Raw genomic sequence first — 18,046 nt, 5'->3', positions numbered from 1 at the left:
CAGGAAAAAGAGGCCTTGGACACAAAACAGTCATATACTAATTACATATTACCACAGCATACGGATGTGAGAAACATTCGTACGACGTGTATTTATTTTTTAAAGTTTGACTGCTTCCCCATTCAAATGAATGGGGGAGACAGATTTTTTGACCTGTACTGCAGCCAGCCACCAGGGGGCAGTCCCACTGCTGAAAGCCTCACCACCAGGGCCGTATCCGGCACGCTTGAGTCTGGATAGCTCATTTCTCGATCAGCACACACTGTACGGGGCATTTTGTCAATCTGGTAGCACCATGTTAAGCAGCTCAGGCTACATGTTTGTACAACAGATTCTACTTAAAACAAGTTGAGACTTTGGAGATCAACTTTAATGGCAGTTTATGTTCAGGTTATCTGAGTTTCTAAATTTCTTAATCTTCATTAAAAGTCATTTATTGGCTCCTGAAGGTGGAGTTGTAAAGACGAGATGAAGCTTTCTGGCAGTGTATTTGTCAAACTGTCGTCATTGTGGTTGTGTTCCTTTATTTCTCATGTGTGTCCAGTCAGATGCGTGCTCAGTCAGAACAGACCTCCTTCTGTGTGTTTTTGTTGTCTCTCCGCTCTGAATCATCAATCAGAGTCAAACTAATCTGAGAGCACATCAGAGGACGGACCTGGAGTTCCCCCTCTAAAGAGCTTCATCATGAACTTAATGAGCGTTAATGGAACCAAATGGAGATAAGACTGAGACAGTGTCATCTGGTTCACTTTCCAACACTGTGCTCACTTCATCTACAGTTATTGATTTATTACCTCTGATAATAAGTTCATTATTCCTTCCATGTGTGCTGATCTTTTTAAAGATACTCTTGTTAAAAATAGATGAATCTATTAGGAGTGCTCATTAACAGACTGTAGTTAGAGCAGCACTAAACAATGAAGGGCTTTGGTGCTGGTCTGGAAACATCAGGATCACTGATTCGTTGTTAAAAGGTCTCTAAAATCCTCATCATTCATTAACCGCTGACACTGATACAAAGAGCTTTTTGTCAGTGTACAAACTGGTTTTGCACACACACACACACGCACACATCTCTTGACAAATTGATTGATGAAAGGGTTACAGGATTTTTTAACAAGAGGCCTATTTCCAGTCTGAGAGAGTTAAAGTGAGTCCTGCTTATATACAGTCAAAAATCCGGCTAGCTGTGAATGTCTCCTACAGGACTGCTAAGAGACATGAGTGTGAGTCTGGTTATGCTTGAGGTCTCGACAATGTGACAATGTTACAATGTCATTTAGCAGACGCTTTTATCCAAAGCGACGTACATACGAGAACAAGAACACAAGCAAAGATCTAGACAAGAAGAAACAAGATCAGTAAGAGTAACAAAGTGCTTCAAGTCAATTTGGGTGCAGGTACTGCAATAAAATAAGGAACATCTACAATGAAGCAACCAAACCATTTAAGACCTTCCATTATCATCATCAACAATTAACATCACCACAATAATGACTAAAGTACCAAGTGCTGGGTCACTCAAGAGCTGAACAGCTGCAGAGCTACCTGTTAAAGGAAGGAAGTTTGTCCTTGTCACTGTAACTTGCTAAATGCTGCAAAGTACTCTGCTCATGGTGAATTAAGATGAGATCAGACCATAGACTGTATAAATAATGAACAGAGTATAGGCTGATTTATACTTCTGCGTCTCCCCTACGCAGCAGGGGCTGACGCGGACATGAGCCCCACATACTTGTGCGTCGGTGTGTCTGTGTCACGCAGCAATTCTCCGCCGAAACACTAGAGGGCAGTGCGGTCTCTCTGATAGCCGGTCGCCTGCTTCCGGCCCCGCTACGATCTCTGTTTACTTTTCCACAGAGATTCAGAGCGTGTTATGTTAATCTACAGCTGATACATGTTGCTGTTTATCATACAGACATGATTACATGAAGAATAGAGAGGAGGAGATGAAATACACAGGCGATGTGCGGCCGATGTCCGGGATCCCGGAAGTGCTGTAAATGCGGGAAATACAAAGCCGCCTAGCGGACCAATCACAGGGCTTGAGGTCCACGTCAGCTCTACGGGGAGTTACATTTTGGAGGAGGTGCATGTCAGCTACGTGCGTAGGCCTCGGCGTAGGTACGGGAGCTACGCGGACCCCTGGCGTAGGGTACGCCGTTGATTCAACGCAGAAGTATAAATCAGCCTTAAGATAGGACTGGGTCTTTGTTAATAATATAACAGAGTACAGTCTAGACCTGCTATGCTTGTAAAGCGTCTTGTGATAACATTTCTTGTGATTTGGCGCAAAAGAAATAAAGATTGATTGATTGAAGATAAAAGGTCAATCATAGAGGACAACAGCAAACAGGTTGTAATGTGACTTCATCAGTGTCCTGATAAAACATGGTTTAGCTGTTATTCCCTTTTTTACATTCAGATTCCACCACAGTACCACAGCAATGCTCCACCATCACACCGCCTTTGTACTTTCACACTGAATCCCACACATATTGTTTGGTATTCCATTTTACATTGCACCAAGGCACTAAGTAAGCACAAGAGGCATGACATGCAGACAAAAAGCAAAAGCACGCTTTCTGACATGCACACAGCACACATTTCATCCTGCCACCTCCGTTTACTATTTTTTCCTCTGTTTCTACCTCCAATGTCAGAACAACTTCACCCCTCCATTTTCCTTCTGTGCATTTCAAAACAAAGACAACGCAAAACACTTCAGTCTTTGTCAGGCTGTGTAAAAGGGGCTTCTGTGATGACTGTAGTCTCTGGAGCAGAGTGTCTGAGCAGACTGCAGTCAGTTTGCTCCCTCACACAGCGCTCTGTTTCCATCACAGACGGGGGTTTTGGTGTACCTATGTCACTTCATGACATAATTACAGCCGTTTAATGCTGTTAGTCCTGCATTACTCTGTGTACAATGAAACAGTTTACAGTACAGTGAGTACAGTTTATTGACCCCACCAGCAAAACAAAACCTTGGAGCTTGACTCATTTTTAGTCTTTTTTAAATCTAGAGCCCTTACAAACTTGTGCTTCTAAAAATGACAAACTTTCATGGACAGTAGGCTCCTGAGATTTTCCAAAGTTATGAATCACACGTATCTCTCACATTGTGAAGTTGCCCCCGTCAGAACGAAAGGGGGGCAGGTCTCAGGAGGTAAGGACATAAAGCAAAAAGGATACTAAGTGGTCATGATGTAATGTTTATGTTAACAACATATCTAAAATAGGGATGGGCAATGATTTTAGAATATATGATTATTCGTTCACTTCGTAAATGTTGAGTTACTTCAAACATTTTCTCATTTTAAAAGTACCATTTTTCATTGTTTTTACCTGTGCCTGTTGTATTACTGCCAGACGGTGGCTATAGAGCGTTAAAGCTGTTTGCTAACCGCATTAGCAAACAAAAGAAGAAGAAAACATTCGCAAGAGTCCCAACGATTCTCTCCATTTCTGAATCTCACACTTCTACACATTTTTCTAGAGACTGAGTATGGCTGTAAAATGTAAACACACAAGCCACGCAGGATCACTGAAACACCGACATAGAGATAGAGACAGACGCCGTCAGTGCCCGCTACTAGCAGCAACTCGTCCTAGCTGCTGGTTAACGAGACTGCCACACAAACGGGCCGTTAATGGGACAGGTAGGTGTGTGTGTGGGGGGGGGGGGGATAATCGTCGAATAGATGCCAATGATTTATGGGTGACCCCAAATAGTCGAATATTCGATGATTCGTTCTAACGAGCCTTAGTCGACTGCCAATCTCATAGTCGAATATTTGCATGTGAAACGTGGATCATTCCATTCAAACCATGGGGGTGCTCAATGTCTAATTTGACATTATTTTACATTATTTTCCTGTTTCCCGTAAAAATAGTGTCTCATATATCCTATTTTTATAAAAATATAGACTTATTTAATGTAATTCTGAGAACAGCGTTTGAAGTGTTAAATCTCCTTAAAGTGGTAATTAAATCTCCCCTGGTAATTAAAGGTGGACCATTTAGCAGGACCTGTGGAGCAGACGTACCTCAGCTGGTCTTTAAATCTTTCTACGTTCATGGCAGCTCAAAATGTCAGGAAATAAAACTTCAGTTGATCCTAAAAAATAGTGATGAAGATGAGGAGCAGCTTCATGAAGAGGGCTGTGAGATCAAGGATTACCGGACCACATAAAAACTGTGCGGGGCCAAAAGAACGAGGAGGAATACCCAAAGCTGTCTGAAGCCTCAAAAATAATCCACAGCATCCCATCCACCTCCACGCCATCAGAGAGGATATTATCAAAGACAGGATGTACAGTCAACAAAGCAAGGAGCGCACTTCTGCCCGTAAACACGATGGTTTTCCTCACGTACAATGTGAAAAGACTCAAGCGGACAAAGGCGCGATGAAAGACTGTTTTAAAAGGTTCTGTTAAGAGATTTAAAAACCCTTTAGCTGGTTCAGGTTTGATTTTGAACATTATACAAATGTTTAGTCTTAAGTTGGACAAACTACCCTCCGCAGCGCTGCTCTCTGCTGTGCGAACACTGTTTAAATATCTCCTGATTCCTTATTCTGTAACGGCGCGTTGTTCCATGTTTAACGGATGGTGGCCTTATTTGATTTAGCAATATAGATTTAAAAAATCTAAGTTTTATACTTATAATATTCTGTTGTCCCTTTTACTTTAAGCTACGAGTCTCTTAATTGTAAATGGTTATGTGTAATATTTTCATGCGGTCACCATCATGCAGACTTTGGGTCAATAAGGAAAAACAACAAACATTTGACTATTTGTCGACTATGGGCAAAATCTGATTAATCAGATTCGACTAAGCAAATCCTTAGTCGGGCTCACCCCTACAATGATTATCGAATAGTATTTTGGCTTGAAATGCCCATCCCTAGTTTTTGGTTTTAATTAGTTTGTGTACTTGACTCAAGCTGTGCTTTAACAATGTTTCAAATTGAACACTCCCAAACAGCATGACGTCTTCATTGGTTTTTAACTTTTTTAATCCATTTCAATCTATCACATCAATCACATTTCAAAATAGCAGCTGATTTAACAAGCACATTTAGTTAAGCCATAAAAAACTTAACAGAACACAAAGATCAGTTTGAAAGACCAAACGACAATAACATCATGAAAACAACAAGACCAGAACAAAGAGAAGATCATACATCCTCAGCTCAAAACTAATAAAAAATGTGTTCAAGCAGGATTAAAAACAGACAGTCTGAATGACTTCAATCATATGTTGTGAGTCTTAATTTGCTGCTCATCGCTATATCCGGCATTCAGCAGTTATGAAAGTATGAATCAGCACTGATGCCTGTTTGTTCGTGTGTTGGAGTCCAGGTTTTGCCTAGAAACAAACCCACAAAACAAAAGCAGGAAACTGCGACTGGACTCAGTAACAGGCGTCCAGAATCACGACCACTGACACGTCTGATAAAGACAAACACACCGAGGGGAGTTCCCCACTGTGGAGGGAAAGCAGCTGACTGTACTGGTTTCCTGACCGTCATTACCCAGGGCAAAGCACAACACAATAAACCTTTCTGTTCGCATAATTCCTGAAATTAACTAATTACCAAATAAAGAACAATTCCCTTTAGAATAAAAAACAGAGAGACATTTTTAGAGAAACAAAAGAGGCTCTCAGTTTAACAGATGCATTTTTTGCAATGATGGAGGACTTACCTCAGCTCAAGAACTTTTACCACAAAATACTAAAATACAGAAAAGGACCTGCATCCGTAATTAAAGGGAAATGCTGATATTTTTCAACCAGAAGCCTATTTCTGCATATTTTGGGGTTGACATGACTACAATGTACTAAAAGGTTTTTTACTTGCCAACAGCAGTGAAACCGGCTGTAATTTAATCCGTTATAATCCGGCGCATCCACTTAAAGTTGTTGTTTCTGTCACCAACACGCTCAGATTGATATTTTAAGAGTCTGGCAACACTACAGAAAGGATACTTGTTAAAGAAGGAGGTGACTTTCTAAGCAGTAACAGCTGGTACACCCCTCTCTTCAAAGACACCTGACTCCATTCACAAAGCAGCGACTTTGTCTCAGAACACAGGAGTTGCTGATCTACTGATGCCATTTATTCGTGTGTAACTTCATCATTTTAAATATTCAATTAAGATCCCATCTGGTTTAAAGAGTCATCTTCCACTTTAACAAAAAAAGGTCCATCTCTGAAGAGATCCCTTCCATGAAGTCCCCAGACACTTAGAATAACTATCTGAGTCTGTCCGTAGAGACACTTGGTTTGATCATGATATATGTTGAAGCCATTACAGCCTGTTTTGCTGCTGCAACCTGAAAAAAACGTCCACTGTGACACTTTCAAACTTTTTGTACCACTTGCTGAACAGTTAATGGTTAAAAATTAACTTTGAAGTGCAAATGTAAAGCACATCTCTTCACACTACTTTTTTACCTCTAATCCTCCAAATTTCAGAAGGAAACACTATTTCATAATAATTTCAACTCAGCTAAATCCATCATACACATAGTAGTTTTTAAGGTGTTTTACACATAGCATCATATATAACATACGTACAACTAAACTTTACAAAATTGTTGTAAAATGTGAATGTTGATTAATACTTTGTAGGTGTTTATGAAACATCAGAAAAGGCACAGTATATAGGAGTTGCTGGTCTGATGTTGCCTCAAGGTTTTAGTTTGTGTTTTGAAATTGCCCAAAAGTGAAAATAAGTACTTTCCCTTCACAGGAATGGGAAGCAAAATCGTATCTGCACACTGACTAAATCCATCATGTAAAGTAAGTACCATTACAAGTGAAATATTTACCTCTGAGATTTAGTGTATTAATGAAAATTGTCAAAACAAAAGCACCAGAATCTGTCTCTCTGAGCTACAGTATTTGAGACTGTCTGGTTTGGGGGAAGGGTGACCCCACTGCTGTATGATTTTTCAGGGTCTGGCTCTTCCTCCATATGTCCATATGTCCATATGTTCATATGATCGCATGTTCACATGTATGTCCATATGGTCATATGAACACATGGAGGGTAGGAGGAGCCAGAGGGTGTCTGTGAGCACATTAATGATATATAGGTTATATGAAGAGGCCCCTGGTTCAAATCACTCACCTTCTAATTTTGTTGAAGTGCCCCCACGCCCCAAATAATAGACAAGTCTGACCTTTTAAAGCCTGCGTGCAACCCTTGAGGGTCATCACGAGTTCAGTTTAAGGGCCTCAGTTTTCAACTGACACATCTTTTTAACATTTACCTCCAGGGCTGAAAAATAGAGGAAACACGCAAGTCCCTAAAAATGCAGTTCCTTAAATGTCCACTTGAAGCTGCCTCCAAAAGTAAGGCAATCCCCAAAGAGTCGAGTGTTAAATTGTCCAGCTTGTTTACAGCCTGGTACAAAAAAACTGTTTTTGTCACTATAACTTTTTCCTCAAATTTCTCCTTACAACAATTAAACAGGGGATATATTTTTATAAAATTCACCTGCTGAAATTATATTAAGGATTACATTTATTAATAATTTGGGGTTTGGACTTTCAGTTAGGTGTCACCTCAGCTTATTCAGTCATTTATTAAAATTTCTTAATGACAATATCAGACAAATAACCTCTTTTACTGTGCTGTTTATCGCACAGACTGTTGAAGAAGTCTGAGCTCCAGTTTTTTTAATACAGTGGAATTGGCTTATTTATATGTTAGCACTAATTAGCAGTCATCTGTGTCATGAATGTTGTTGGCTCTTACTTGCATGGATTAAGAAGCTAATGAATTAGCCATAGACCAGGACTGCCTAGCTTTGATAACTTAGTGTTCTCTCTTAACCAAATATGGTCACTTCAGACTCCCAAAAATATATATATAATCAATTTGCTGATCAATGCCTCAAGTCACACCTTTGCCAAACTCTTTCTTTTCAAAAATCTTATTGTCAGCTCTTGACAATAAGGGGGGGATCTGTGGAGTAAATTTCTCTGTTTTTTTTATATAGGTTAAAGTCATCAAAGCCTCTTGAAAACTGGGCGCACAGTCTGAGTTCTTTCTTTCAAGTTATTAATGAATAAACTGGATAATCAGACAATTATCAAAAACTAGAATAGCCCTTCACTGTAGTCTTAAAACAGCACGTCAGTTGTAATCAGGTTGAGTTTGAGGTTGGATTAGAGTTGATGGACTCCTGCAGGGTTTGTGTGGGGGGGGTCTGTCTTCAGTCTCAGATCTCTGTGGGGGCTCATTTAATAACTTACACTAACAGAATCACTCCAGCGTTTCTTTTTCACCTCCTCCTTTTTCTCCTTAATCCTTTGTTTCTCTCCACAGTGAGAAAAATCAGAGTGAAAGCTTGGCCTGCTTTTCCACATGTTAAACCCCACACAAACAGCGACCTTTGACCTATGGGTTTGAGGCTGTGGCCTAATTATCTCACTGGATGTTATTGAGTTAGTCCTACAGACACTATGCTGCTTCTGTCATCTCTGCTTACACTATTCTTGGGTTAACTGCAAAAAGAATATAGACAGCAGCTCCTTGAATGGTGAAAATCAGCCTGGCTTTAACTCATAAAACACAAAGAAAGCTACAATTATATTTCATGACACTTTTAGAACATTTTAGGAACATAAACGGTTGCTTACCAACAGCTCTAACATACAAGATTTAAGTTGAAACTAGCTAGTCAGCACTCTCTCCTACAGAAATATCCAGTCCTTGGAATCAAATTGAAGCAGTTAAAAGAAACATGGAAATGAATGGACAGCAAATTGCTAACCAGCACAATCCTGCCTTCTCAGACACAAGAGGCCTATAAATCTCCGGGCAGTCGTCCTCTCTGGAACGCTGTCAGTGAAAAGCCTAAGAATAAATCACGTCCATGGGAAACAGGAGGATATGTTATCACCCGAAGACAGAGTCCCGTGAGCTGAGAGGCAACAAAACTACCCATGTATGGGACTGCTAGTGACTTACAACCCCCAACAACCATGTGTACAAGGTTAGAGAAATGGTCAGCAACACCGGATCTTCCTTACATGACCCAGGGATGACCCTCAATCTGCATATGGCAGGGTAAAGACAGACGGTGTTACCAGACTGGGACTCCATCTCAGACTGTGGAGGATTTTTCCTGCTCAACCTAACTCATATATTCTCAGATCTATACATTTCTTATATATAGTTACACATAATTATTAAGGTATGCTTTCTGTCTAGTCTCCACAGTTCTTCTATTCAGAGTTTATAGATGTAGGGATGTAACTAGGGATGTTCCAAAGCAATTCATTTCTAAGTTGTTGAAAAATGAACTTCAATTCTAAACAACCTGGTCTGAAGGTGAGAAAACATCCAGTCTAAACTGAGCACAATTTATTGAATATGGCTAAATACAAGACTACAGTGTCTGCGGCAAACAATGTCAAATTGGTTTGTTGAGTATGGCTAACAGTAGCAGAGCTAGCACCCCCATCCTTTTGTCCACCTTGCAAGTTTACGTCCACGTGCCTGTGCTAGTTATGCACTGCTGCTGTCGAATGGCTAGATGCCAGTGTAAGCTGGCACAGTCCATATCTTAGATCAAAATTATGCAAAATCGCGCCACACCACAGGATGTCATCAGTCATGTGTATCTGTTTACATCCAGGTAGTAGAGAAATATAGAATTACAGCAGTTGCCATTAACCAGAGATACAGATTTGATAACTCCATTCGATCTGCAAAAGACAGCTAAAGACCCAGCTCTTTAGGAAGCACTATGCACTTAGCTAGACTGTTCTCCACTGTTGTCCCCAGTGGCAGACCATGTCGTCCAGCTACAATTGACTCGCACTGTCCTGCTCTACTCTGAGAATCTGTGTTCAGCTCTTGAGTGACCCAGCACTTGGTACTTTGGTCATTATTGTGATGTTAATTGTTGATGATAATGGAAGGTCTTAAATGGTTTGGTTGCTTCACTGTGGATGTTCCTTGTTTTATTTAAAAAAATAATAATAATAATCCTTACTTACTTTTGTGCATTGCCTTTACACTGCTTGGCAGTACCTGCACCCAAATTGACTTAAAGCACTTTGTTACTCTTACTGATCTTGTTTCCTCTTGTCTAGATCTTTGCTTGTGTTGTTCTTGTTCTCGTATGTACGTCGCTTTGGATAAAAGCGTCTGATAAATGACATTGTAACATTGTTACATAACTTATGATTGGCATTTTGGGCGTACAATGGTAAAAGTATGATTTATTGCTTTAGCTTAGGATATCTTTTAAATTGCACACACGTCTCAGACTCTGATTGGCAGAAAAAAGAAAACTATTCTTATTGGCAGTTGTGCCAATGAACTTGCCCTGCATAAACTTTAATTAAACCAAGCGGCAACCTCTGGCCAAGAGAATTGAAACCAATGCGAAAGTGTTAAAAACTGCAGCTCATCAAGTGTCCGCTTGAGGCTGACTCCGAAAGTACTGGAAACCACATACACACAAATTCAAAGAAGACAATCTTTACAGCAGAAATAAACACATTTACAACCTGGTAAAAAAGACAAGTGTAGTCTGGATAGCTAATTTCTCGATCAGCATGCACTCAGCTGGCTTGATTGACAGGCAGGAACACTGTATCTGTTTGCTAGGAGGCTCAAAGTCCGCCTCTTTACATCACACTCGCTTGACAGCAGTTATGTTGAGTTCAACATTTCCAATATGGCTGCCGCCACCAATAGGCCTCAAAACGGCACTTCAGAAACAGATGGGTTACCTCACGGATACTACGTCCATTATTTATGCAGTCTGTGATATACACCCATTACTCCTTGTCTGCAATGTGTAAAGCACAGACGCGTGATGGTGGGGCAACATTGTTCCGCCTCGTATCCCCCCTTGGAGGAAGTCCAGTGGCGGAATGGAGGAAAGAAGGTGGCAATATGTAGCAGGCACGGCAGAACAGCGCTCTGTGTGCATGTCTGAGTATGGCACGTGGCAAATCGTGTTGCTCACGCTTCCACAACACCATGATATGATGCGAAGTCACCCAATGGGACATCAACATTACATTGTTTCAGGGTGCAATGTGCGAGTACAAAGGCGCAGTGAGTCACAATGAGCAAGAGGCCATAGGGATGCCGCAGCGCCACAACATTGGTATCCCAGTGAGCTTTCACATCGCACTACAGCACTGCGGAAGCATGAGAGCTAAACACACATTAAAGAGCTTCACATACACACATACTCAGACATGTACACACACAGCACTGCTCTGCTCTCCCTGCAGTCACAGTGTGTAATCCCTCCGTTACTACTTCAGATGTAGGACGAGGATAGATGACATCAGCCCACTGTTCTCTTGTTCTGTTTTGGGACGGCTGCACGTACAAAGCATCCCGACCTCTCAGCTGGCCTGGGATTGGTCCAGACTAAGCCTATAGATGAAGCATTCAGATTAATGCTGAAACGACATGACAACTTTGAGTCAAGACTGGAGACTCCTCCTTTCACCTTTTCTCCAATTTAGGGGATTTGTTCATGTGTTGCTTTGGACTATGATTTGTACTCTTCCATTTTAGCGTGTATTCAGTTCTAGTTGGCTGTACTCTTTTAAATCCTATCTTCATGCCTCGTTTTATAAGCCTTACTCATTGCCCTACTGTTATGTAATAGCTGTTGGAAGGTGTTGCACTCATAAACTTGTCTTTTGTGGACGTCTGTTTATGTTTAATTCTACGAAACAAGCTGATGTTCTTTTTTTTGTTAGAATTAAATCCGGCTCAGGTCAGTATGCAATTCGCCATCTCTGTCGTGATGTCACAATCTGTCCTGAGCTCCTCTGCGGCCCTGATCGTGGCGTGTCATGGCAGTGGCCTGGTTTTATATGAGATGAGGCGGGGGTGGGGGTGAGACGGGTGAGGAAGGTTTGCGTGTCAGCAGTGCGTTTGCGTTCGAGTGCACAAATGTGTGCATGCATGCATGAGAGCCGTCCTTCTTTCTCACGTGTCTTTGCATGTGGAGAAGTGTCTGTTTGTTTGTGCTACTGCAACCGTGCAGCGAAAAACACACCCAAACAAACACACACGCATGCGCAAACACACACACGCACACACACACACACACAAACACACACACACACAAGGGGCTGGATGCTACTGACACAGTTTGTGATGGATGAGAATAGTCCTGTTGTGAAGCATCTGCCCCATCTGGATCAGCTATAGTCTGCTATGATTTTCACATGTGGCTCTTTAAAGCTGCTGCAACACTCTTTTTAACAATCAATAGCTGATTCAAAATGTAAAAGGGCAGACATATTTTGATTCTCTATCTTTTTGTATATGTCTGATTCATTTGTTTGTCTGTTTTATGTCATAGAAAACCTGAAATCTTTGGTTTATGGATTGCTGACCTGACTAAACAACCTAAACACTGCAATGGTTTTGTTTATCCTTGCTTTGTAAAAGGAAATTACATTTCAAAAGCAACATCAATATAAATTCTTATTGAAAATGTTTTTAAGGGTATTTTCAAATGTTTACATATTTTGGAATCTGATCCACTAAATGGGGGTAAACACTGTTTGAATTCCTCCAGTGGACAGTTTCAGCTGCAATAGAGACTGCAATAGGTGCAACATATGATTGCAACTTTGGTGTTTTAAATAGTGGTGGGTGGTCCAACAACTCCTGTGTTCTACCCATAGACTGTATAAAAAACGGACGTAGTATCTGTGACATCACCCATCTGTTCCTGAGCGCTGTTTTTAAGCCAATCGTCAGTGGGTGTCATATTGGAAATGCTGAAATCAACCTAACTTTGTACGAGCTAGTGTGAGGTAAAGAGGCATGCCTTTAGACTTTTCGCTACCAGCTACAATTTGCCCGCCTGTCAATCAAGTCAGCCATGTCCTTATTTGGGCAAAACTCGTAGGTTTAATAACTTTGACAATACAAAGTTAAAAAAATGTAAACACTGTACAATGTGTGCCGATAGAGAAATTATCTATCCAGACCCAACCCCTATTTTGAACCAGGCGGTAAATATGTTTATTATTGCTGCAAATATCGTCTTTTTTGAATTGGTGCATATGTGGTTTACGTTGTTTCTGCATCCAGCCTCAAGTGGATGCTCGATGAACTGCAGTTTTTAGCACTTCCACATGGGCTTCATATTTTTAGACTGGAAGTTACCGCTTGGTTCTACCAGATAAAATAACTGTCGTGAGTGTAGTTAAGTGCCTTTCAAGAGAGAACTTTAACTGCTCTCAGGTTAAAAAATCCCCATCATTTTTTATTAGAAAGGTAAAAAAGAAAGAAGGGAAGCAGAGATCCATGTGAGGCTGGTTTGTTAAAGCACACTCTAAAAGAATGCAGGGTTTAATATCCATCCAAACTTACAGGACGAATGGGAGCATGTGGGTAGTGACAGCAATATCGTTTTTACACACTGTCCTTTAGGATAACAATCTGAGCCATTCAGGGAAATATAAACTTGTACGTTTACAAACTTTGATATGATAACACTGCAGCATTTACGACCTGTCTCACTGCTGCAGGCTGAAGAAATCCACTGGATCAATTCCAAAAAGAAAAGTTTTTCCTAAAGTCATTTGACTTCAATGTTATATCTTGTGTTAATGTGAGCTAGCTAAAATGCAATGTATTTTTGTCATTGATTCATATTAGTGAATTATGTTTACTGAATAGGTTTATGATCGTTTGTGTAAATGACCTTGCTGCAAATAACCTCTTCTGTACCTCCTCCTCAGTGCTGCTTTGCATCACTAAGTGAACAGTGGTGCAGTGCAAAAAAACAGAAGGCAGTTAATGGTTTATATTGTCTTCTGCGAGAACAGATAAACGCTGGAAAATAATCCCGCGAGTCCATTCCCTGCCCTACCCCACATCCGGAACACGTAAACACCTTTCAGCTTTTTAGGATTAAAGTCAAAAACAACACTTTGTAGGGAAAGATTTGTAGAGTTATCAGAAAGGATTATATGGTATAAGTGCTGAAACATTGATTTCTGTAACAGCTTGGTATGAGTCCTGTTCTGCCTGATGATTCTCCTTCAGGAAGTTTTTATTTTTGTTGTTGTTGCTGCTTCATCATTGCTGAATTAAGTTTGTGTTTTGTAAATAATATAACAATGAGTGCGATCGAAACAGGTGCTTTTAAGCCAAGAGACCACTTTTATTTTAAGTATGGCAGTAGAGATGAGTTGATTTATATTGATGTTTATCAAAGCTACTGAGAATGAATAACAGCAGTAATGTATTAGGGGTTGATGAGTGTATTTAATTTCAAACCCTTTATCATCTGGTACTACTGACTATATAAACAGAAGGACTAAATGACAGTTGGTAAGACTCAGGCCAATACACAGCTACCCTACGGAGCAGTAGTAGTCATGAAGCCCTCCTCAAATGTGATTGTGCTGTCCTGTTGTAGACTGTGCTGTCCTGGTGTACACTGTGCTGTCCTGTTGTAGACTGTGCTGTCCTGGTGTACACTGTGCTGTCCTGCTGTAGATTGTGCTGTCCTGGTGTACACTGTGCTGGCCTGCTGTGGACTTTGTTGTCCTGCTGTACACTGTGCCTACCTTGTATAGACATTGCTGAATTGCTGTAGACTCCACCAACCTGCTGAAGACTGTGCTGTCCTCCTGTAGACTTTGCTGTCCTTCTGTAGACTGTGCTGTCCTGCTGTAGACTTTGTTGTCCTGCTGTACACTGTGCCTACCTTGTATAGACATTGCTAACTTGCTGTAGACTCTACCAACCTGCTGAAGACTGTGCTGTCCTCCTGTAGACTTTGCTGTCCTTCTGTAGACTGTGCTGTTCTGCTGTAGACTGTGCTGTCCTGCTGTAGATTGTACCTACCTTGTAAAGACATTGCTAACTTGCTGTAGACTTGTACAACCTAATGTAGACTGTGCTGTCCTGCTATACACTGTGCCTACCTTGTATAGACATTGCTAACTTGCTGTAGACTTTGTTCACCTGCTGTAGACTGTGCTGTCCTGCTGTAGACTGTGCTGTCCTGGTGCAGACTTTGCCTACCTGCTGTAGACTTTGCCTACCTGCTGTAGACTTTGCTGACCTGCTGTAGACTTTGCTGACCTGCTGTAGACTTTGCTGACCTGCTGTAGACTTTGCTGACCTGCTGTAGACTTTGCTGACCTGCTGTAGACTTTGCTGGCCTGCTGTAGACTTTGCTGGCCTGCTGTAGAATGTACAGACCTGCTGTAGAGTATACAGAACTGCTACAGCCCTGCCAACCTTCAGGAGACCTGATGTACACTGTACCAGCCTGTTGTGGTCTGTACACTTACTGTAGACTTGTCTTACCTGCTGTAGACTTTGCTGACCTGCTGTAGACTTTGCTGACCTGCTGTATACTTTGTTTTCCTGCTGTAGACTGTACAGACCTGCTGTAGAGTATACAGAACTGCTACAGCCCTGCAACCTTCAGGAGACCTAATGTACACTGTACCAGCCTGTTGTGGTCTGTACACTTACTGTAGACCATGCTGACCTCCTGTAGACTCTGCTGGTATGCAAACTGTTATAGATGCTGTTGTAGACTTTGCTGGCCCGGCTGAAGATTGTACAGATGTATGGAATCTTTTTGTTGGGGAGTTGAATGTGCGTTAAGGGTACTGCATCCACAAATGGCTTTATGGATGCTAGACTACATCCATATTTACGCTTCAGTTTTTCACACTGAGCGGAAGTGTGAACCCTTTGACAACCTTTGTATAAATTGTTGGGTGATCATTGGGTGTTTACTTCTCAATGAGAGGGAGTTTATCTACAAGATGATCGCGGAAGAAAGCAAGACTGTAACAAACACTCTACAGAATCAACAAATATCATCCCTATTTCACGGCTTGTTGAAATCTGTACCGCAGCGTTATCAAGATTGAATAACCTGTTGGAAAATTTCCTCAACATGCCATCTCTAGTTGAAACGTGTGAAAAACAAACTACTCTTTAACCAAACTCAAGCCTGAGGCCTTACTTCAACCTTAATTAAATCTATGATGCGCAACAACAATCTAACCCTTCCTGAGGGCATTTCCAGTCTTTGTAGCCGAGTTGACTGCGTATTCAAGTGCTTCTGATTCTCTCCCGCAAAAACACTGGAGGACACTAGCTGACAGTCTGAATATTCACAGTCTGAGCTGCATCTTTGTCCTCTGCTTTCCCGCCTCTGTCCCTTTTCTCTCCAATGAAACGCTGATTTAAACCACGCTGGGGTCCGCCTCAACGTCCGTCCACAATCCTGTCCACCACAAGGCCCGTCTCTTATAGTCTGTTGCTTCTTTGTCCTGGCCCCCCCTTCACATCCACCAGTCCACCACCGCACCACCTCCACCCCTCTATTCCTGAAGAGGCTGTAAATCTTCACTGTGATGTACAAGCTCATGGAATAAATGTTTGCTTTATTTTTAACTTCACAGTGTGGTGTTTTCCAGCCTCCACTGCTAAATGAGCCACTTTTCCTCTTGAACCAGTTCTGACACAACGCTTCACAGTGAATACATGTGATGTGACATGACACCCAGACATGGCTGCTGGTTCTCCATTATAACCATTATATGTTGCCTCTGCTCCATTGTGTACCAATTAAAGCCCAATTAAAAGTTGTCCTGACCCCACCAGGCCCTGCTCCTGTCTGTGTCGCAGATTTTTCCCTCAGACTGTTACCTCTTTATGCTTCTCAACATGTAAAAGAAGCTTATGAATCTTGTGTTATCACCTGCAGGCCTCACTTTCTCTGCAGTTTACTCATAAAGCCTCAAATCGGCCTGCACAGTTACGCAATCCCGCGTGCTGTAGGAGGCAGAGACAGAGGGAGGAGTGCCCGACAACTGCTCACTAAGTGTGAATATGACTGTTGTATAACGGCTGCTCACCAACGACTCGTCCTCTCTGCTCCAGGCGGCGTGTGTCGGTGGGTATGCCGAGCTCGGTGCCATGCCCTCCGGGGGCGTGTTGCTGCCTCGTCTGCTGCTTCTGCTCGGGCTTTGTTCTGTCGTCCCCCGCTGCCTTGTTCTTGCCAGCCGCCGTGGAGCCTCCACTGTCCGCGGGGCTGCTATTGGTTCGACCCCGGTTCTCCCTCGACTGCAGCTGGAGCCGAAGCCGGTGGTTTTCCTGCTCCTTAACAGCAGTCTCCAGCAGCAGCGTGTTCAAGCTGGAGCCCACCGTCTTGCTTATTTCCTGCACGGCGAGCTGAACGACCTGCTCCAGCACGGACTCCAGCTGGCCCTGGAAAAACGAAATGTACACGGCCCCGTTCATGTTTTCGCCCCCTCCGGTAAGAGGGCTTTCTCATTCTTCTGTACTCGAGCCCCCGACCCACCCCCCTAACCCTGCCTTCCCCGACCGAAAGCACGGTTAAAATCGTTCCCCGAGTTCTCACGGCTCCTGCAGCGGGTGTTCGGCTCGGTTCCTCCGGCTGCTGCTTTCTCCTCCTCGGCTTCTCAGCGCGTGTTCAGCCCCCTCGGAGGTGCCGGAAAGTACCGCGTAAAGGCGCAGCAACATTTTCCCGCCCACATGTCTTGGCCCACGCGCGCCGTGCACGCTCGCGCCCTTGCAGTCAGCCACGCCATTTTGGCTTTCAGAAACTAACATTTGCCAGCACAGACTGATAACCGTGTTATTACTCCAAATACCTTACAATTACACCCTTTAATGTGAAAGTACTACAATAAAAACAGCTCCACTGAAGCACCACACCTCAGCCATCAACTATACTTGATAATCTTACTCATATTACATGAGAGGTCACAAAATGATCAAAGAATCTAATGGTAGAGCACCTGTGCTTATACTACTATGCAGAAATATGGTTATTTACTAAGCGGCAACCTCCAGTCTCAAACGATGAAGCCAATGCGGAAGTGCTATAAACTGCATTACATCAAAAATCCACTTGAGGCTGGCTGCAGAAAGACCGGAAACCACATAGACATGAATGGGAAAAAGACCATCTTTGCAGCATTAATAAACATGTTAATAGCCTGGTTCTAAAACGGCTTGGCCCTACG

The 18,046-nt window shown here is 42.2% G+C and overlaps 1 protein-coding gene across 1 annotated transcript in view; it reads right to left on the bottom strand.

Annotated features, from left to right (window-relative positions):
• Window positions 1–17,531, bottom strand: part of si:dkeyp-113d7.10 — a 37,253-nt gene extending 19,722 nt beyond the window's left edge. Inside the window, exon 1 of the mRNA XM_034710840.1 lies at window positions 16,913–17,531. Coding sequence (XP_034566731.1) covers window positions 16,913–17,297 — 385 coding nt within the window. The 5' untranslated portion in view covers window positions 17,298–17,531. The remainder of the gene's footprint in view (window positions 1–16,912) is intronic.
• Window positions 17,532–18,046: the final 515 nt, after the last annotated feature.

This window comes from Notolabrus celidotus, chromosome 20 (genome assembly GCF_009762535.1).
Source record: "Notolabrus celidotus isolate fNotCel1 chromosome 20, fNotCel1.pri, whole genome shotgun sequence".
NCBI lineage: Eukaryota > Metazoa > Chordata > Actinopteri > Labriformes > Labridae > Notolabrus > Notolabrus celidotus.
Note: the sequence above shows the minus strand (reverse complement) of the source record. Positions and strands in the feature narration are given on the sequence as shown.